The sequence below is a fragment of the Stylophora pistillata genome, chromosome 13, assembly GCF_964205215.1.
Source record: "Stylophora pistillata chromosome 13, jaStyPist1.2, whole genome shotgun sequence".
Classification (NCBI taxonomy): Eukaryota; Metazoa; Cnidaria; class Anthozoa; order Scleractinia; family Pocilloporidae; genus Stylophora; species Stylophora pistillata.
The window spans coordinates 23,669,562-23,690,800 of record NC_142531.1 but is presented as its reverse complement, the minus strand read 5'-3'; the positions used below and the strand labels follow the sequence as shown (position 1 = coordinate 23,690,800).

Below are 21,239 nucleotides of genomic sequence, written 5' to 3'. Positions count from 1 at the left end.
CCTCTAGATGACATTTCCTTGAACCGTGTTGAATTCACATCAAACTGACTCCATGAAAAGTAAAGGATGAGCTGGAAATGGGGGGGGGGGATGAGTAAAGGTAGATAAGGGATGGGAGGGCTTGATTGTAAGGGCAAACCATACTGTGACCAAATTACAGTCTGCTTTAGAGGGCGGATGCTTCATAGCCATTCCTCAGGGTCACAAGAAATGTTCATACACAGGGGACATTACAAAGAGCAGCTGCAAAGGACTCTGGTCGAACTGGTTTTGTTAAGGCTAACGGGTCAGTAATAACCATATTCAATAGCAATAACATTTTAATAAAAATTATTTGAAATGGAAAAATACAGTTCTCATGCTTACAAACTTAACAACCAAGCTGCTTCAGAACACCACTGGTACAATTTTAAACTCTAGTAGCTTAGAAACTTCATTGTTGAGCCATTCTTTCAAGTTTAAGTCTAATTCTCAGTGTCCAACTTTGTCCTCCAGAGCTTTGATTCGCTTTTCTTGTTCCTCCACCTTGAGTTTAAGCTGCTTCACTGTCTCGATCAATTCCTGGAAATCAATGTGTTTTCAATAACTTATTACAGGATGAAAGAGTAGCTAAAGAAGTAAATGGAGTGATGTCATGAGCACAGGTCAACTCTCTCTATGGAGAAACAGTGATAACTAGATTATTAATAGAGACATGCCCTGGTGCTCACTAAGTTAGAAGTCTTTCACATGGTTTCCACACATTTCACGTGAAAATTTCATATAGCTGTGAAATTTTCCAAGTGAAAAGCAACCAAATGCTACCTCTTCTGTACCCAGTATTTTCACATGCTTTTTGACCGCATGTGGATCGTGAAACCTGGATGCAAAAAACTCAAACTCAAACTAATTGTAAAGACAAAATAATGTAACTGACCAACTATTTTAGCTTAGTGGTTGACCCAATTCATGCCATCAACCAGCATTTAATACTTAAAACAAGACAAGTTTGTAAAATAGCAACTCTTTACTTACCGCTTCTTCATCATCAGCTTTTGCCTCTTTTTTCTTTGGCGCCATCTTACCAAGCCCACCTAGCCCCTTTTTGGGTTTCTTGGCAGCCTTTGCAGCTCCATCTCCTCCTGGCCTCAAGGAAATCTTTTTCGGTTCTGCATCTTTTCCGTCTAACCAATCGGAAGCAGAAAGAGATGGTTCATCGCCTTGTGTGTCTGGAAACAGGTCCTCTTGAAAAAGTTCTGACTGGTAAAAGTTATTAAAATTCAAAGGCAAAGTTGACTTTTGAGTGTTTGCTGATAAATTTGTAAATTTGCATTTGCACTCTTTCCCTATCTAGCCATGACCTCTAGAATTTTCTTTCGTATTTCTCAGGACTAATGATTGCGAAACGTGTCTTGAAATAATTTTAAAATAACCCTTTAATCAAAGTATTTCCAACTTTTCTGGTCTGACATTATTTTTGGTCATTTTCCATCACTTTCTAGCCCTTGAAAATTGTACTGCTGAATTTCATGACTTTCCAAGTTTTTTTTTTTTTTTTAAAACAAATCCTGAAATAAAAAGATTTAGAATCTTAATCAACATCTCTCAAGGGAATACTAAATACCTTCCTTGGAACTGTAAAACTGACTGGTTCACAGTATCCTTTGGCAACAAGCTTAAAGCACTTTGCAACTTCATTGAGAGAGACATCACAACCACGTTTTGGCATGAAACAGACACCTCGCTGGGGTACATTGGTGCTATAATTGGTCAACCAATGACAGTGTGGAGATTCCTTATCCAGTTCATAATACCTGATGATGCTGTCTCCCTGTTAACAAAGCAAATATGACAATATGTAATTATTTATTGCTGGTCAGTGGGAGGAAAAAACAGGAAAATTTTTGGCCCCAAGTCATGACGCATGGACCAAGCACAGCAAGGTCTGTGCACAACAACTAAGAACCAAACATTTTCCCCTCTGGCCCAGATTGATCCCACATAACATAAAGAAGGCTCTCTGTGGTTTCACCAATTGCTGTTAAATTTCTAACTCCCTTTTTCAGGTGAAAACAAGCAGAAATTACCTGGCTACTATACAACTTGCTGATAATCTCACAGAATTTGTTCCATCTGCCCTCTATACTCCATCACCAATCCTCAAAAAATTATGATTCAAACATGATCTTACCTTGCCAGCCAAATAAATCATCTTTGTGTCAGGGTCATAGTGTATAAACAGCACGGCATTGGACTGGTCAATTTCCTCCATGGCCAGATTTTCCAGAGTATCCTGAGAGAGACAAGAACATTTTGAGGGGGGGTTTTGTGACAATTTTTCAAATGGCAGCAAAAAGGCTACAGCCCTGTACTTAAGCCTTCACAACCTACGAGTGACAAGAATCTTATTTCTCCCAGTAGCATCACCTCTTGAATCAACCATGAGGGTAATGAGAATAACGTAAAAACCTGTGGATAAGCTGCACCTTTTCTTCAAAACTCGTTACTAAAAATTGGGGGTGCAGCTTATCTATGGGAACATTTGGAAAATGTGTTGTGAATGTCAACATTTTCACATCTAATCTAATGCCTGGTTTTTACTAAGCTTCCAATTTTCTGCCCACGTTCTTGTTGTAAGGCAAAAATCTATGGAAAAACTATGTTGAATGAAGAAATTCCTGTCAACAAATACCAAAAAATGATCAATCATATGTCAAAGTTGGTAGAAATGATGTTCATTATATTTAAGTGCTAAAATTGTGGTTAAGACTTTGAAGCATTTTCCATTGCAATGTTAATAGTGAGTTTATGTTCATTGAACAGTGGATGAAGAAGACTTCTCAAGACTCGACTTTGGATTTCTTTCAAAAAACTTTGAGCTGCTAAATTCAGAGTGCAGCTGATCTGTGGGTGTGGCTCATCTCAAGGTGTTCATGATAAAAGAAATGATCACAAAGTCAAGATGTCCTTATAAAAAGAAAATAATTCAAATACTGGAAAATTATGGACGAACAATCAACGTTTGTGTGAAGTGTCACGTGATAGCTGACTCCGCACGTCCCGTAACGCACGGTCCCACATGTGCGATAGTACAAACCGCAACTCCCCTTTCTTATTAAGAGTTTGTACTATCCCACGCGTGGGACCATGTGTTACGGGACGTGCCAAGTCAGCTAACACGTGACACTTGTGTGACCTAGGCTGACTCGGCAGTTTCCTGATGAAGGCCGTGTGATATGGCCGAAACGTCAAACATTTGTCTATAATTTTCCAGTAATTGAATTATTTTCTTTTTATCATAATCTCAACTGGATGACTGATACAATTCATAGTCAAGATGTCCTTGATCACTAGAAAAATTCTCCTTGCATGTACCATAGGAGATAAATGGAGAACAGTAAGGAGAGCTTGTATACTAATTTTCTGGTGTAAAGGGTTAACAAATGCCGGTGTAATTCATTTTGCAGTGTTTCAAATCCCTTTGATTCACTTCCAAAGGTATTTAGATGGTGTTCTTTTAATTGTTACCCACACTTACCGCATTCCAAACTGCATACTGCCTTGCACTCATCTTTGAAAATCCAACAGAGAAAATGTAATTCAGTTCACTGCAAAATGCCACTCTCTGAGGCTTTGCTCCCTCATGGCCTGCAGTTTCCTACAAATGATAAAAAAATATATAAATTTTTTTTCATGATATACCACTATCACAGATAGTATTTACTCAAATAAGCCTGGCCCCTAAACAGGATTTCCAACTCAATTCTCTCCTCTTGTGTGTGAGGTTTCAGGGAAATCTTGAGTTTTTCATGAAATGAAAATAAAAATTTACAGGTCACATGAACTTCAGGAGGCAAGTCAAGCCTTGTGCATAAATTCGCAAATCACACACACCTTTCTGTAAAGTTTACACCTCAACATATCACTTTGGCCTTAATCCTGCACCACATATAAACCCTTTTCCACCTCATCAAACTCATCACGTTTTCGAGCAAAATTGGAATTAAGGTGGCTCGTACCAGTTTCCTCGCGCAGGGAACAGGTCACTCTTGTGTGACGCGTGCGAGAGAAACGTGTGAAAGAAGCGCGAGATCAAAAGATGAAAATTCAAAACAAAGATGGCGGCGCGTGGAATTTTTTCTACTTTTGTGAGAAGTTTACCTAAGAGCTTGTATTTGATGTGTTGAGCAGCCACTGTGAATGCAGGAGATAGAAACTAAGATAACGAAGACGATTTTCGGAGAAGTAAAGGTTGCTTCGCTTCACATTTAAAACAAATATTCAACCAATATGAAATCTTGTGACGGCGAAAAAAGAAGAACTCAAGCGAAGGATAATCTACCTGAAGTGGAAAAAGACTTTGAAACTTCAAAGAAAATAATATGATATAGCCAGAGGTCATGTGTAGGATTTTTAAGATGAGTTAAGGAGGCTGTCTTTGACGGCTGTTTAATGATTTTCTTAGCAGTAAACGTCTGTAAACATCAGATCGTAGGTGCTTGCGCGAGCACACGCAATTGTTAGCGGTAGCTAAAACAGATCATGAGCAAATGTCGATCTTATAGAATCCAGATTTTTAAATGTGCGAGAACGCACGTGGAAATTGCTAAACTCATGAAAGCTATTGCATGAAAACAAGTCCGGTGACCCCTTCTTTTTATTGTTCCAATATGATAACGTCGAAAGGAATCATAAAAAAAAAACTAGAAAATTCTACGGAAGGAAATTTGCGATGTGTGAAAACTGCCCTATTTGTAGATTTTCTGAAATTCTGCTCTGTAGAATTTTTTAAAAATCTTTGTGCATTTTCCTTTTCAAGTGCCAAAAGCAATCATTGAAAAAAATGAGGGGGTCACCAGGTTAGTTTTCGAACTATTTAAGCCACAAGCTAAAAAATGCGTCTGAAGAAGCCTATGAAAGTGTTGCCGTGGAAACTGCTAGTGACCAAATGACACTTATTTTTGGATAACCAATGATGATGTAATTCAACCCCGTAAAAGTGTTCAACTGGCCTTGGTCAGTCTTTCTGTTGTATTCTTTCAAAGTTAAAAACCATCAAAAAGATGAAAACCGGTACGAGCCACCTTAAATGGGATGGAATTTCTTCTTTTATGTCAAGATGCCATCTTATATCATGACAAGTAAAAGTTTCTATCAATAAGAAAACCCTTTACAAAGTGTTTGTCTCATTAATCATATTCAAAAGCATCTTAAAATGTTAAGTGAAGTCTTAGCCAATTTTGCAATTTGAATAATGCTTGTGACACCACTTGTATAGTTGTAAAAGAGATTCAAAATGGTTTATGCCATTGGAAGCATATTTCAAATGGCAAGCTTAAGCAGATTGAAGCACAAGGTACATCAATTAAACTTACACAAATGACTTCTCCTTTGCGCACATCAATGACTCTTATCTTCTTATCTTTGCAGGAGGTGACAATTTTGCTTCCAACGGTATTCCACGAAACAGAATGTATGAGATCTGGGTGACAGTCAATTTCTACAGCAGCTTCTCCAGTTTCCAAGTTCCAGATAATAATCATTGGGTCAAAGCTGGCGCTAAGTAGAATATTGGATGCAACAGGATGCCACAGGATTTGATGCACTTTTCTTTGATGAGAAGTTCCTTCCAGGGTTAATAGAGGTTCCTGAAGAATTTGTTTGCCCAGGCCCTCATCTGGAATCTGCCAAATTTTTACAGTGGTATCTTCTGATGATGATGCAATCATGTTGTCATCAAAAGGATTCCAGGCAACATCCAACACATCTTGTTTGTGACCCCCCACCCGGCCATGATCAGGATCCAAGCGTCCCACCTAATAGTGCAGAATGTGAATGAAATAACTGTGATCATAATTGTTATTAATTATCTTCTTAAGTCCAACAGAGAATATTAATAGGCACTCTATGACTGGCTCCCAAGGAAAAAGCATTTTCTTTCCCCTTGACTCTCAATGTCCCCAAAGGGGTCCAGCACTCGTGCAAGATTTCTTAAGAAGGGAGTAAATGTCTGTTTTGCTTCTTACAACTCACTTCCTCATTTAAGACTGTTTAACTGTCATGATGGGGAGAAAACATTTACTTTACATTAGCTATTACAAAAATTTGCTTGTTCTAAAGTGCACAACCTGATTGCTTCAAGTCAAAAAATGCAGTCATTATTTCCCAAGGGAGTAAGTGAGTTGTAGTGATTATAGTTTTCACCTATGTCACATGACATTATGTCACATGACATTATGTCACATGACAATATGTCACATGACAATATGTCACATGACAATATGTCACATGACAATATGTCACATGACAATATGTCACATGACATTATCTCCTCCTTGAGTTCACCCTTTGACCCTTGAGAGTGACCAGCATCTAATTTCTCCTTACAATGTCACCCCTGGTTTCCACATTAAGGTTAAAAGGATAGAGGAAATGTTCACCAAATAAAGAAGTTCTTGATTATAATACAAATTCTCCTTGTCAGCATCTTGGGGAGCATATGAAGAACAGTATGGAGAATATGCACTCCGATGGTAGGGTGCAGAGTTAAGAAGTATGACAATTGTGTGTTTCAGAGGCCAAAACAAAACTTCATGTACCAGTGCAAGAACAGGCTCTAAGTTGTTTACAATCAAGGAAATCATATTTAACTATTTAAGCCATTTTCATAATATATCCACATGAGCAAGTTGTCTCCCTACAAACACAGTTGAAGCACAAAAAGCTAATTTTTTTTTTTTTTTTAATCAAGTTGTTTAGTTCTGTGGGGATAAGTAAAGGTCCATTCATTTGAATGTGGAAATCAATAGCATAAAGAAACCGATATAGTTAAATGATATGGGTACGTTGACTATCAAGAGAGTAGAGACTGATACAATGTATATATGAAGTTCATATATTTTGAACTGCGGTATTAGATACGTATGAAGCATGATCCTCGCAGTAGAGAGCGCTATTTATGCAATAGCGAAGATCGGACCTGAAAAAAATCAGGCCTGTACGGGATTCGAGCCACTGACCTCTGCGATACTAGTGCAGCGCTCTACCAATTGAGCTAACACGATTGAGCTAACACGAACTTTGCCATGAGTAAAGACTGTAAGGGGGTTACTTATGGGGTTACAGAAACATAGAGGGGAAGGTAGGGGGCTTGATCTTGGTGAGGAAGGAGGAAACTACCTTCTAGCAGAGATTTTAGTTTTCTGTAGAACATTACTTAATGAATAATGTAGCAGGTTCTAGAAATGTCATAATTCACATCCTCTTGAAATAACTATCGTATAATTTTTGGAATATTCAGCTTGCTGCATAATTTTTTAAACGGTCCCTCCTCAATTGCTCACTTCCTCGTCGCCCAGTTTTTCTAATGAACGCTTAAAAATTTTCAGTTTCAGCTCTGATCAGCATAACATAAGCTCAACGAATAGCAAATGTTCATCGCTGGGACCTGCATATTACAGTGAGGAGAAGAAAAATGAGAATTTCCCTGTGCAAAGACAACAACACGGCTTAGGAGGAAATAGTTCGCTTGCAAATTAAATCGAAAGCTTACCTCGTCATGTCGCAGTACAAGGAAGGCACCACCACCAGCAGACTTTAAAATGATAGCAATAAATTTAGGATTAACTGCACAGTATGCCGAGTCTACGGAATTTCCTGAAACTTGGAATCCTTCGTAGCACTTATCTTTTTTCGCTGCTGTGCCGAACACATGTCGAAATTTTGATGATCTCACGAACTTCGCCATATTCGTTGGTACCAAATACCCTAAAGAACTATCTAAGATCTCTGGTCCTTTCGCTGATTCCTTAAGACAACAAAAATTCAGGACACTGATCAAAGAGCAGCTAACAGTCACGATCCGGCAAGGAAGAAGTGGCAGGTTATGGGGAGGGGCGCATTGGAGGCCTGGTTATAGTCACATGATCAAAGCTCCTAATTTCAATGTCTCGTTTGAATCCTCTACATTTGGCTCCTTCCTTAACTCCTTGGCGCGCTATCTTGAAATTTGCCATGAGTATCGACGTGTTTAAGGTAAGATTTTTTCCCTTTGAAGTATTTTTAAGAATTCATCTGTATTGTCTCTTATTCTTCGACGATCAAGGATTAAGCGCGATTCAAGTTTGTTAAACAGGAGGTGCTCTGAAATGTGGCTCAGTGCAGAATTGTCAATTAACATGTGCATATGCATGCTGCAGAAGTTTCAACGGAAATATGAGCTTTTTATATATTGTCGTCGCCTATCGTATCTTGTTTGCTTGCGACTGAAAATGTTAGTTATTCTTTAGAAAAATTAAAGATATTTTCTGCCATAGAATTTTAATCCTTTAAAACCCGGGTTTGTCAGGTTTCCAGAGGTCAATCTGTAACATTTCACTTTAAATAGAGTAAAACAAGGGAAGCTTTGCAGAAGCCTCTATGTCAAAGATGTGAGGAGATTGAAAAGTTAATCGAGGCCTCTTCTACCCAGGTACCGAGAAGTTCATTCCATGTTAGTTTGATTTAATAGTGAATACCGGATCAAAGTTCATTAGTTAATTATACAGAGTTTACCATGCACATGATCCCATGCCAATCCTATCCTTGATTAAAATTACAATTTCTTTTCTGTCAAACTCATTATCAAATATTGAATGGGTTATAAGAAGGGAATCCTGTTTTCTGATTGGCTACCTGGGTTGACAAGGTGGGCTCATCTTACCAGCTTTGACCTGCACAAGAAAAATAAAATTTTGAACGATTTCATCAATTGAGTTGCAAAAATTAGCAGAAGTTAGTTGTAACAAAGAAAACATAAAGAACTCAAACTGGATACAGTCGGCTTTCTTTTCCAGCTCTCGAAATAAACAAGTCATTGTTGATTCTCATTTAATTGAAATCTTTTATTGACCAAGCCCAATGGATGGCTGGACGTTAGCCTCCTTCTTTTCCTTCTTGACCCTTTTTTGGCAGGAAAAAAAATGCAATAAAAACTCAGCCAATATCCAGTATCTTGACATCAGGCTTGGTCAATGACATATAACCTATCCCCAAAGAGAAAAGAAAATAATACACTTCCATTCTCTACATAGTCCTCATATTCAATTGACTTTTGTTTTTCCTAGCTTGGACTCTGGTGTCAGTTTGTCTGCTTCATTATGTATTCAGTTCTTTATGAAAAAAGAATTTTATTTTGCACCAACACCTATTACTAAAAGAAATTGCAATTAGAGTACAGTAAAAACAACAACAACAACAAAAGAATAACTATAAGAAAAAGCTATGAGCAACCAAGCATAAGAGGACTGAAAGGCTATATAGGGGACAGTTATGATAATCATTTTTGTCTTTTGTTCCAGAATCTCCATGGATTCTTTCCACAACTTCTCAGTAGTATTTTTGGCTATGCAGGCTCAGGTGATTGGGGTCTTAAAACCCTCAAACGAAACAGCAAAGATTTTGCCACAGTACATCAATTTTTGTCACCTGGTGGTGCAGTTTTTAAATTGATTGACATGTTGCAGGCCGATGAACTGAAACGTTATGAATTCTTTATCAGCTGCCTTCCTGTAAGTATCAACACCTTTGCTTGTTCATTTGTGGGTTGGTTTTCTTGTATAGCTATAAAATGTTGCTTATGTTGTTTTTATTCATGTTCATTACTATTAAAACAAATATGGATTGTAATAAGGTACACAACAGAATAAATATCAGACTAACTTTACTGTAGGGGCACAGTAGCCTTATGTTTAGTGGGTTTGTCTCCTGATCGAGTGATGCGTGTGATATTTGGATATACGGCAATAAAAACCTTCAATGTTCTTTGATTTCAATACTTTAATCCACACACTATCCACATGGAATCCAACGAGTACCACAACAACAACTTTCCCCAGGCATCATGGGATGCCTACAAACACAACCTTTTCACACTTCTGGTACAATACACTACAGTGTGGGTTCGAGCCCTGGCCAGGGACATTGTGTTTTTTTCTTGGACTAGACAATTTGCTCTCAGTGCCTCTCTCCACCCTGGTGTTTAAATGGGTACTGGCAAATTTAATGCTAAGGGGTAACCATTGCGATGGACTAGCATCCCATCCATGGGGGGAGTAGAAATACTTCTAGTTGCTTCATGCTATGGAAACCATAGATAAGTGCTGGCCTGATGGGCCACTTAGCTAGTATACAGACTTTACTTATCTTCACAGACTTTACTTATCTTCACAGCAGGGAAATAAGAGAATTTTTTGCTGTGACTTTTTTGTAATTTATATCTTTATTCAAGGACATGGTGGGGCTGTGCTCTAGCAGAGCGTAGGTGCCACAGGGGCATTGACACACTGTACACCTTTGCTTTTATGGAAGTTTTTGAGAGCATTGTACCCTAGTTTTTTTAGATAAGAGTCATCAGGTACCTGGTGATTCTTCTCACAGCATAACCTCACATAGAAATTTCTCTTTTGAAACTTAGAAAAGATAATGTCTTCATACCTTTGTCATCTGCGTTAATATACTGTCCTTTTCCTGCCTCTTGCAGTAAAAATGTACTCTTTAGAAGTTTTAACAGGATGATACAAGTTTCTTTCTTTATTCCAGTTATTTAAACTTGTTATATAATTTCAATACAGATTTCAACACAGAAATCACTTTCAGAAGGTATGATTCCAGTTTTGTACCGAGACAAAGTACCGGTCAGAACTCCTGGTGGAACTATGAACACTGTATTGCTTAATATCCTTCATAAAATTAACACTTTTAAAAGTGATTTTTGCTGGTACTACCAGAGGGCAGAGGGAATTGCTTAACAAGCAACATTTACCCAAACCTGTCTCCAAGGAGTTCCCAGGTACATGCCATTTTATAAACTCAGCTTACAAGGAAGTCAACTTTTTCAAATTTCATATTCTTGGTTAATCTCCATAAATTAGATCTGAAAATGATGTGGAATAAGTGGTGAAATCTCAAATATTGGTTCCTAATTCAGTATTTCCATTTCTGGTGGGAAACCTTTGGATCTTAGATGGGAAAGAATATATCAGGAAATTCATATGTCTGCAAAAATGAAATCAGAAATCACTCAAGGAAATAATTTGCATGAGCATCACAAGATTGATCAGACTTCTAAACCTTGAACTCCCATGAGTGACCAAGACAGAATTTCTCCTTACAATATCAATACAATATCAAGCAGACGAGTGATGAGAACAAAAAAAAAATTAATTATGAGATTATTAGTTGATCCAATATTAATTTCTCACAACTAACCTCATAAGAAGTATATGACACACAGTCAGGAAAATTACAAATGAGATCTTAAGAGTAACAGTATTGAGGTAGTGTGACCAATGTGTATACATCTTAACCAGATAGAACATTGTGAATTTTCATTTATTAATAATTTACAAATCAAAGTAGTAAATATTTGCTTAACTTTTTAAAGATACCTTTGAATACTACATGTTTCATTTTGCTTACTACATTCTACATCAGCAAGTCAATAGGGTGAGTAAGGAATGTTGACTGATTGTATGTTACAAACTGATAACAGATAAATTATGCCAACAGGTAATTACAATATTGTGTCTATTTGCATTGCTTTTGAGCTTGTGAACAGCTGCCAACAAGCTCCTCTTCCAATTCCTTTCTCATAGTCAGTATATATATTTATATCTATACTTTTAGTTTGTGGCCAGAAAATAATTTCAGAAATTTCTGTCATCCCAACAGTAACAGTCTTTTTTGTTGTCAAATAAATTTAGCTTGGAGTAATGTATAGAGTGTTCCTAACAGTGCTTGTGTTCATAACTGGTGACTGTAGGAGTCTAGCTCGATGGCAACCCAGGACTTTCTTTACCTGATCGTATTGGATGACTACCTGAACTTTTTTTTACCATCCGATGAAGCTGCTGTCTCTCGCAGTACTTTAAAGACCAAGTCACCGACTAGTTCAGTGAGGAAATCTGCCAACTGGTGAGAATATTAGATGAGACTCTTTCTTGCTTGACAACTGCCTTCTGCAATATGCAACCCACCCTAAAATGGTACCCGGTAGATGAATTTCACACTTAACTAGCATAAAGTGGAGCACACTAAACCAAATGTGTTGTACACTATAAACACAAAGACAAGATAGGGTTCTCTCTCTCTACATGTGTAGAACATTGTATCAAATTAACAGTCAAACTAGATGTTCTGCCTTACCAATTGATAACAATTTGTGACTTATAAATTTTACTCCACAAATTTATAACACCACAAAAACACGGCTTCTCCCTTCTCACTAACTTCCACATTTCACAACTGGTTGTTGTTAGAATCGGAAGCAACTTAAAGTTCACTGCACTGCAGTATCTTTGATTTTTTTTTATTTTTTATTTTTCAACATTTGAATTAACACTTTTATGTTTTGTGTCTTTTATGTTTTGTGTCTTTTATTTGTCATTCTTACCTATGGCCTTTGTTGTTATTTTCACACAGGCATGAACCCAGTATGTACACAAGGACCCAGTATTTTCAAAATCAGTTCCGTGGTATGATTAAACCTTCTACTGGTAGAGTTAGTCCGCCCACTGCTCATCATGGAATGTTTGATCACAGCTCACAAGAGATATGGAGATCGGAAACATTTCTACAGGTGAATCATGCCTCTATTGGTTTGCCAGAAGTCCATGTTTTATTTCAAACTGAATCTGCCTGATACATGTTATCAGAAATAGTGTGGTTATTACATGTGAATTTGCAACCCTTTTTATGAAGTCTCAGTAAGACCAGTTGAAACAGCAACTACAAAATGAGCTGATTAATAAAAAGTACATGTACAGACAACAAACGCAGTAACATTAAAGAAAAGGGTAATAGAGTTTTAATCTCTGATTTGTAGATACTTATAGAATTCTGGCTGAATCAGAATACAGTGGATTCCATTTCAAGAAATGTTCTCTCCCATAGCCAGGTGCAGTGATTTACTCTGAATCTATACAATGTACATCTGTATATAGATTATTAGTATAATTTCAGAGCTGAGCAAAGAGTTTCCAGCAATCTGATTGGTTGAGCAGTTCCTTATATGACGCTATTTTAACTGCTGCACGGGGTTTATATAAAATGTTAAAATAAAATGTTAATAAATGTTACTAAAATGTTATGATTTTAGAAATTTCTCTATTGTTCAGCTCTGAAATTATACTAAAACAATTATTCGTCTCAGGTTCGGTGAATATTGTCGAATAATCCCCTCAACTTCATCTCAAGGATTATTCAACGACATTCACCTTGCCTTTGGCAAATGATTGTTAAATATAAATGTCTAATGGCTGGATGGCTTAGGTTCTTATGAAATACAGATGATTTTGATTTCATATCTTTGACAGGAAGTGTCTCTCAAAAAGTATAATGAATAAAAACCAGCTTTACCATTTACATCTAAACATCAATATGTCTATTCTTTATACAGCACTGTTCTCTATACATTTCCTTTGGTACAAACATGAAGAATTTCTTCAACAATCAAGAGCTTCTTTAGTTCTTTAGGCCGTTATTTTGGTGACCTTAATGTTTGACTTGGCTGTGAGAAGAAATGAGATGTTTGTCACTCTTTTAGGCTAAAGGGTTAGGAAATTCTCCTGCCGAATTGTAGAGCCAGCTTTAAAATTTATAGTGATTGCTTTATTGTAGAGCCCAATCAGTAACACTCTAACAATAGGTCTTGTTAATTTGCAGGAGTATTTCATGCCAACATTAGACCATGTGCGAGTGGTAAGGATTTTAGTGAAGCACATTCATACATTTGTGTATGCCAAGGTGTCTGATGTTGCTCAGCTCTCTGTATTACACCCATATGATGAACTGAGGAGGTATGATTTTTTTATTTGTATTTTTTTGTGAATGCAAACTCAGTTAACCATGCGATGGCAGGCTTTTTAGCTGACTACAAGAGCTTGTCAAGGTCATGGCTCTAACTCCCAAGATCTGATTGTTAATTCTCCCCTCTAGCTGCTGTATATTTCCTTCTAAATAAGTTCTGAGAATTGCCAGTAAATGCTAGATTAAGGCAACAACTTCTACCAGATAAGTGTGAATATTCTCATTACCTGTTTGCTGGATAATCTATGGATATTATAGGGAGAAGTTACATGTTTATCACTTGTGGTATTTAAGGGTTAATGAGGCATTTAATGTCAAAGAATTGTCTGTCTGTGGCCCAGAATTATCCACCTACATTTTGGTTGCCTGAGCTGTTTTTTAATCAGATGTGGGTATTATGTGACTATACTTTTGCAACTTTTTCCTGTGACCACATTCCTTAATGAAAACCCTGTATCATAGATACCATCCTTGTACTCATTTTCTCTGTAGTTTACTAGTCTGAAGAAAAAAATCTCACAGGATCCTTGTAATATTTCTGATCCTTTTGCTGGGCATTTTAAATTTTGTGAGACCTCACAGTCTTTTACTTCAGGACTTAATTGCTCCCAAGTCTCTGTCACTTGTGTAGATGTCTGAGCATATAGTCAGTGTATGGAGAGTTTTGACAACAAAAGTAAAGATTTTCCCTTAACACTTGCGTATTATTCAGTCTTTTTTTATCTTTTTGTACACTTCAAAGTGGCTAAAATTAATCTTATAGATACAGAACTATTAATTTTAGAAATTTTGCATCGTAAACGTGGTTGATTTTTCTCCTTAGAAAAATATTTGGGTAAGGAACTTCCCTCCCTCCCCTCCCCTCCCTCTAATGAATGGTTCATCATAAGGTTAATATTAGTTATTGTTAGCAATGCCTTTCTATAACTTTGTATCAGGGGAGGGGAGAGAAAGAATATTATAAAGATATTTTAAGCTGTAACTTTTTAGCAATTTTCTTGGCTTTGACTTCACTTCATTTTTTTTTTTCTTTGTTGCTGTCAGCATCATCATTCCTCAATTTCTTCAAAAGAAGCTGTATTTTTTCCTTTGTCACTGCTTTTCTCACTGGCCTCTGGATCCCTCTTTTAAATATGTGAGTGTCTGTACTATTTAAACCCTTTACATCCAAAGATCATTTTCTCTTGGAAAAATTAGTTTTTACAAGCTACTCTTAAATTTGAGAAAAAATAAAGTTTATGTATGTATGTATGTAGTGTTCATATTCTTCATACTGCTCTCTATATGTTTCCTATGCTACTGCATGACCTTAAGAATTTTTTCAACAATTAAGAGCTTCTCAGCTGGTGGGTCATCATCAATTTTCTCTTATTTTCATGGCCTTAATTTGTGATTCAACAGTGATACTGTGATGAGAAATAAGATGCCAATAACACTTATGGATTAAAGTGTTAATGAGTTCATTTTGTGTAGTACACAAGTATAGCATTGAGGAGGTAAAGACATATCGGCTGTTGACTGTATCATGCTTTGCAGGTGCTGGAAACATGGCTGAGTTACATTCAGCCTTGGAGGTATTCAAAGAACCAGCCTGGCTCAGTGGTATCTGGAGATGATGAGTCCAGAGAGGCTGGACCTGAATGGTGAGAGAAATAGATATTAGATTGACGTCTTTGAAATTGCTTTGCAACTCATGTATACTCTGAGTATGATTTGTTTGCTTCTTTTGACATTGCTGGACAGGGTAGACAATTGATATCCAAGGATGTATACTTATTCACTCCCAAGATCTAAATTTGAATTGTCTGCTCTGTCTGCCAAACACTTTTTCTTAATTTTATCCCTTAGAATTTTGGTGTTACATCCAACAGTTTTCACATTTTGATCTCTTTCTTTCCTCTTTTCTCAGAAAGTTCTGTTCCTTTCTCCTGCCATTCCTGTGACAAATGAATTAAAATCTTAATTCTAAAAATTCTAAATTCTCTCATCACCTTACTCCTTACATGTGTATTGAATATCATAATGAGAAATGACTTTATAGTCCTTCCTTGCTTCCTTGGAGTGAGAAGATTAAGAAGGGAAGACTTTGCTCAGAGTTTCGAATTTTCCTGTACCTAGCTATTCAGTATGTCATGGTTTGATTTCATCCTGAGTTTCCTTTTTGTTTTTGGGTACAGAAATCTTTGTTTGACTTTAGAACAAACTGAGAGAAATCTTGTCCAAGTTCCTAATTAAAATGTCTTTGAGCAGCCTTTGACCTGTAACATCTTGTAATCTCTGGAGGAGACTGTTTCTTGGGTTGTTTTGCTACAATTTTCCAGTAGCCTGCTATCATGATCCAAAACTCCCAAACATATGAAGTTTACCGTATGTCAATTTTTTGTGTGTTTCAAACAGGAAATCTTTTGTTTTTGAGAACCTCCTGTTTTACTCTGCCTTGTTGTTTGAGTTTGTGTCTCGTGCCTGCCGTTTCAATCTGACTTCATCTAAGGATGTTCATCTGCTTTTTAGGGTCATGAAGGTAAGGAGTTAGTTCTCCAACCCTTTCATTCTTAAGATCTCATTAGCAGTTCTCTTCATTGTCTGCCATACAATTACTATAATGTGAGTTTGGAGACTTTGGTATCGGATCAAGTAATAATCCCCTAATTTATATTTTTCCTTATTCTCGTGACTCATCTGCTGAGCACTGTATTGATAATGTAAGAAGAAATTATGTTTGGTCACTCATGGGAGATCAAGGATTAAAGTTTGTGTTGGGATGAATATGTCTCATAATGTATGCCATAGCTGGTACATGACTTCCTGTTTTGGTATTTTGTGTAACTCTTAGCTTAATGATTGTGTTAGCCTGCAACTTATTTTCAGTAAGGTGAAACAAATTTTGAGATCAAATTTGAGGCTTTTCATTAAATGAAAATAAGAATTGAATTTAAGATTGAATATCACTATTCACAGGTGTTTGCCCAAACTCATTTGGTGGATATGATTGAGGAAGGTCTGTATTATAATGTTTTACTACATTTGTCCATGTTAGTCTTATTAACCCATTATGCCTTAAACTCATCACCAATAGATGAGCTAGGGGAAGGTGCCTTGGTGTAGGTGGAGCCATGCGTGATGCCAGCCAGGCTTGCAGGTATCCATGGCAACACTGAGAGCAGCAACCACCCGGCACCGTCACACTGATAAATCAGTGGAAATACTTACCAACTGACATACTTACCACTGTTGCATGATGAAGCCCAAAAAATGGGGTGGGAGGAGTGGGAGTAAAAAGGCACTTGAGTATGGTGAACAAACACGAACAAGAACGTAGCTGGAACGTAATACGAATGCCCCTGCAACAAACCCAGTAAATGCAAACTCCCCACATGTGGCTTCCCACAGACCACCGCTGACTGCATTGGCTCAAGTTTAACTACACCTAAATTACATTCATCCACATCTAACATTGGAATGTTTATTCTCCATACTGGTCTTGATACATTTCCAATGGCACTGACAAGGAAGTTTTAGCTAAAAATTAAGAGCTTTTCAAGTTTGTGATCATTTCTTCAATTCTCATGAGCCTAATGCTTGATTCAGCAGTGTTATCTTAGTGAGAAATTAGATGCTGGTTAAAAGGTTACAGAATGTTACCCCGGTACTTCACCTCTGGTAGTTGTGAGCATCTAATGTTGTGATGAAATCTCTTTATAATTACCATACCTGCCTCCTTCACCTTTTGGCCTTTTCTCTTTTTTTGCTCCTTACAGACTGATATTTATTAATGACCAAAGAAATTAGTTCTTATCACCAAAGGCACCAGCAGTGAGCTTGAACAACAACTTTAAAAGGTCTCATCATGATATTTCATTTTCTCTTCTACTTTATCTTCCCAGGAGAGAAGTCATTTTTAAATCCATCAGGGAATCACCGCACTTCATCTCAAGTTAATTCAAATACATTAAGCTCAGCCATTAAGGCTCACATTTTTGAGCTGGAAGGATCTCCAAGTTCATTTAAAACAGTGTTCCACTTTCCAGGAGCAAGAAAGGTAGGAATTATTGTTAAGATCAAAATCTATATGATGTCACCTAACTTTGAAATCAGTAGGAGATTATGATGATGAGGAGGAGGAAAATTTTCAAGTATGCAAATTTGCTGTGAACTTTAAAGGAACAATGGTTGACCTTTTTGGAAAAATTTACACATCTAACACTGATATTGTGTAGCTGATAGCCTTTGCTGAAATGACAACCGTTACTAAGAAAAGTTTGCAAATAAAGAACAACTGGAATTCTTTCTACAACCTGCAAAACTTTCACCGAATCATTTTAAAAAGAAAAGCTAAGAAAAGTTTTTATAATGCGGTTGTTTGTTCATCTTTCTATGAATTATCAGATGCGTGAACTTTGCACAAGAGTGTTAGCAGCCCTTCATGAAGCACAGGCTAAAAATCAGACTGCTCAGGAATCTGAAGGCAACAGAGGAGGAATCTCAGGTTTCTTAAGAAATTTTTTCAACCATGGTGATTCACAAGGGAATGAGTCTGAAAGGAAAGATGAAGACAGTAAAGTTTTGTCTTATTTGAAACAGACCAGCGAGTTTCTGCCAAAAATTGTCAGGGTTAGTCTGCTGATAATACTTAATAAATTATAGTAAAGAGAATTTTAAAAAAACTTGAATATTCCTTGTAAGATTACTGTTTGTTGTTCTCTTGCAGTGAATGTTATAGAATTTTCTATAGTAACGTGAAAACAAACTTATATTTTTCAAAAAGGGAGAATGCATGCATGCCTGCAACAATTTTCACACTGTTCAAATCTTTAATGCTTCTTGCTTTGAAATCTGGTATTTCTCCTGTGTTTGAGTCTCTGACTTGTTAATTATGTTTCACTTAAAGGATTAAGTTTTCTGTCGTTTTGTTGTTGTTGTTTTTTTTTTTTTTTGTTGGTTTTGTAGGCTTTTTGTTTTGTTTCAGGACATGATTTTGCACTTATGCAATTATTACATTTTTAAGTACTGTTAACTCTGAAAATATTTTTAAGGTTAATCCTGTTTTGAAAACAACTATGATTAAAACAACAACAACAACAACAACCAGATATTTACCTGTAAAACCTCTAAATAGCTTTCTACGTGTATTGCAAGTTGTTATGATATTTCTTCTTTTAGGATGCAGAATCCATAGATGGCAGCGCATTAAACAGTTCAATACAGTGGGAAATCCCTTCATCAATAAACAGAGGCAGACACACATCTGCTCCTGGTTCTCAGTCCTCTCTCCCAGACCATCTTGAGACAGAAAGAGGTCCAGTGTTAACTCCTTTGGGAAGATATCAAGTATGTGGAAATTATTGTTGGATGTTTATAAATTTCTTTTTTCTCCTTGACGGCATGATATTATCACAAGCAGGGTGATTATCTGTAATGTAATGGCAATCCCATTCAGGGTGAGGAGTAATGCTTTAAATGTTTTTCGCTATGGATACCAGGAAAAGCCGCTACTGTGGCAGCCTCTTGGCTCCATTACTGACACAACTTTACTTTCCTAGATGATGAATGGTCTTCGCAAGTTTCCAGTGAGATATAGTGGCGATCCAGAGCTTACCCCAATTTGCAGTTTTGAAAATTCTGCATTGGTTCGTCTTATGTACAAGCTCTCCACTCATCTAAATGAAAAGGTTGCAGATGTCTTTGTAAACTTTTATATCTCAGTTGTTCTACTTATCTGCTATGTCTTTCCTTTCCAAACCAAGGCCAGTAATAATTTCAAGGCTTGCACTGGCCAAGTTGTGTGGTTAAACCCATTTTTGCTCAGACACAATAAGTTTTCTTTCAATAAATTCTACTCCCCTTATAAAGCCAGTGTGTTTACTGCACTTAACTGGGAATTATATTCCTTACATGCATAAACAACACTCTTGCAGATGATACCTGGATGAAATGGTTTGGCTCAGTCTTAAACTGTTATTTCTGTATCATACCTTGGAAAGTACACAGTAAATGTAATCAAGATGAGGAATAATTGATTTCCTGTTTTCACTGGAGTTGTTACCACAACTGCAAATCAGTGAGACACCAGGTAAACTGCTACCTACTGATACCTTTTTCTCTCCCATTTAGTTTGGCAAATCCTTGGACAAGTTGTACATAAATTCAAGACTTTTTAGGCAAGCTGCTTGCTTTTTCTCACCAGCTTTAAAGTCTTTGTCCTCCTCTACTCCTTCAAGACAGTCGTCAACCTCCCCATCTCGATCCCCACAGGAACCAATACAGTTGCAGATTAGCCTTAGAGTTTTTGCTTCATACCGCACTTTATTATATCTGTTTTTACTGTGGCTTTTTTTTCACTTAACATCTATGAATGTTTTTTTAGTAATTTTGTTATGGATTTTGGTTTTGATCACAATAGTATTGAACCATTTAACACCTTGTCACAAGAAAAGCTTGGCATAATTATAGTAGATAGTAGCAAAGACAGATTGTTAGTATTATAATCATTTTATAAAGCTGTGGGAATGCACATACCCATTGCTGGCATATCAGGGGAGTTAAGGGACACTCATTCTTACTATTTTTCTTGATCTAAAAATTTCCATGACTTAGATTAACATTTAAAGGCCTGAGGTATTTTTCTGTTGTTATTGGAAAGACCTGCTAAGCCTTAAGTGCTACAGAAATTATCGGAAGCATTTTAAGCTCTTAATTCGTAGAAGGTCAAATGGTGATAAAGAAGCGACAAGACCCATTGCAACTATGTCTGTCATGTCATTCTTATTATCAATATTGTTATTCCTCTCTTGAATTATTTCTGAGTACATTTCATAAGAACTGGGACTTACCAGTAGGTAAAAAAAAGGGGGGGTTCAAAAGACAATGGGGAAGGGGTCATAGAGACCAGGCCCCGGTTGTTCAAAGGATGGACAACGCTATACACTGGATAAATTTCTATCTGGGCCCAGTTGTTCAAAGAGCGGATAACACTATCCAATGGATAAATCGCTATCCAGCGGTTAAGCGTTAACAAAACGTACTGCGCTATCTACTGGATAGAGATTTTATCCAGTGAATAGCATTATCCATCCTTCGAACAACCGGAGCCTGGTGGATAGCGCAGTGCATTTTGGTAACACTTATCCGCTGGATAGCGATTTATCCGTTGGATAGCGTTATCCGCCCTTTGAACAACCGGAGCCAGTAGCTTTAGTTCTTTTAGTTTGGAGGTCGTTGACACAATAAACAATGATTTTCCATGAACTTCTCACAAACCTTTTCAGTTTGTATGAAAAATGACAATCCATTTTCCAGAGAGATAACTATGCAGCTGGTATAATTTCCCTGTAACATGCAATATCAGTGATGGTGTTATAGGTATTCAAGGTTGGATAGTGGAGGGGGGAGTGGGGCATCTCAGGTGCCCAAGTCAT

At 37.0% G+C, this 21,239-nt stretch overlaps 2 protein-coding genes across 2 annotated transcripts; one reads left to right on the top strand and one right to left on the bottom strand.

Annotated features, from left to right (window-relative positions):
* Window positions 1-302: 302 nt before the first annotated feature.
* Window positions 303-7,870, bottom strand: LOC111330073 (coronin-1C). The gene is made up of 7 exons (XM_022934869.2): window positions 7,532-7,870; window positions 5,355-5,795; window positions 3,518-3,637; window positions 2,171-2,272; window positions 1,604-1,810; window positions 1,015-1,239; window positions 303-561 (listed from the first exon to the last, which is right to left on the bottom strand). The coding sequence occupies exons 1-7, from the start codon at window positions 7,724-7,726 to the stop codon at window positions 472-474; spliced, it is 1,380 nt and encodes a 459-aa protein (XP_022790604.1). The 5' UTR covers window positions 7,727-7,870; the 3' UTR covers window positions 303-471.
* Window positions 7,868-21,069, top strand: LOC111330104 (sphingomyelin phosphodiesterase 4). Its single transcript, XM_088742516.1, has 18 exons — window positions 7,868-8,013; window positions 8,366-8,449; window positions 9,318-9,527; window positions 10,590-10,695; window positions 11,405-11,463; window positions 11,780-11,931; window positions 12,439-12,595; window positions 12,842-12,913; window positions 13,681-13,814; window positions 14,869-14,959; window positions 15,361-15,467; window positions 16,222-16,345; window positions 16,783-16,822; window positions 17,709-17,863; window positions 18,211-18,435; window positions 18,985-19,152; window positions 19,365-19,493; window positions 19,936-21,069. The coding sequence occupies exons 1-18, from the start codon at window positions 7,924-7,926 to the stop codon at window positions 20,266-20,268; spliced, it is 2,436 nt and encodes an 811-aa protein (XP_088598642.1). The 5' UTR covers window positions 7,868-7,923; the 3' UTR covers window positions 20,269-21,069.
* Window positions 21,070-21,239: the final 170 nt, after the last annotated feature.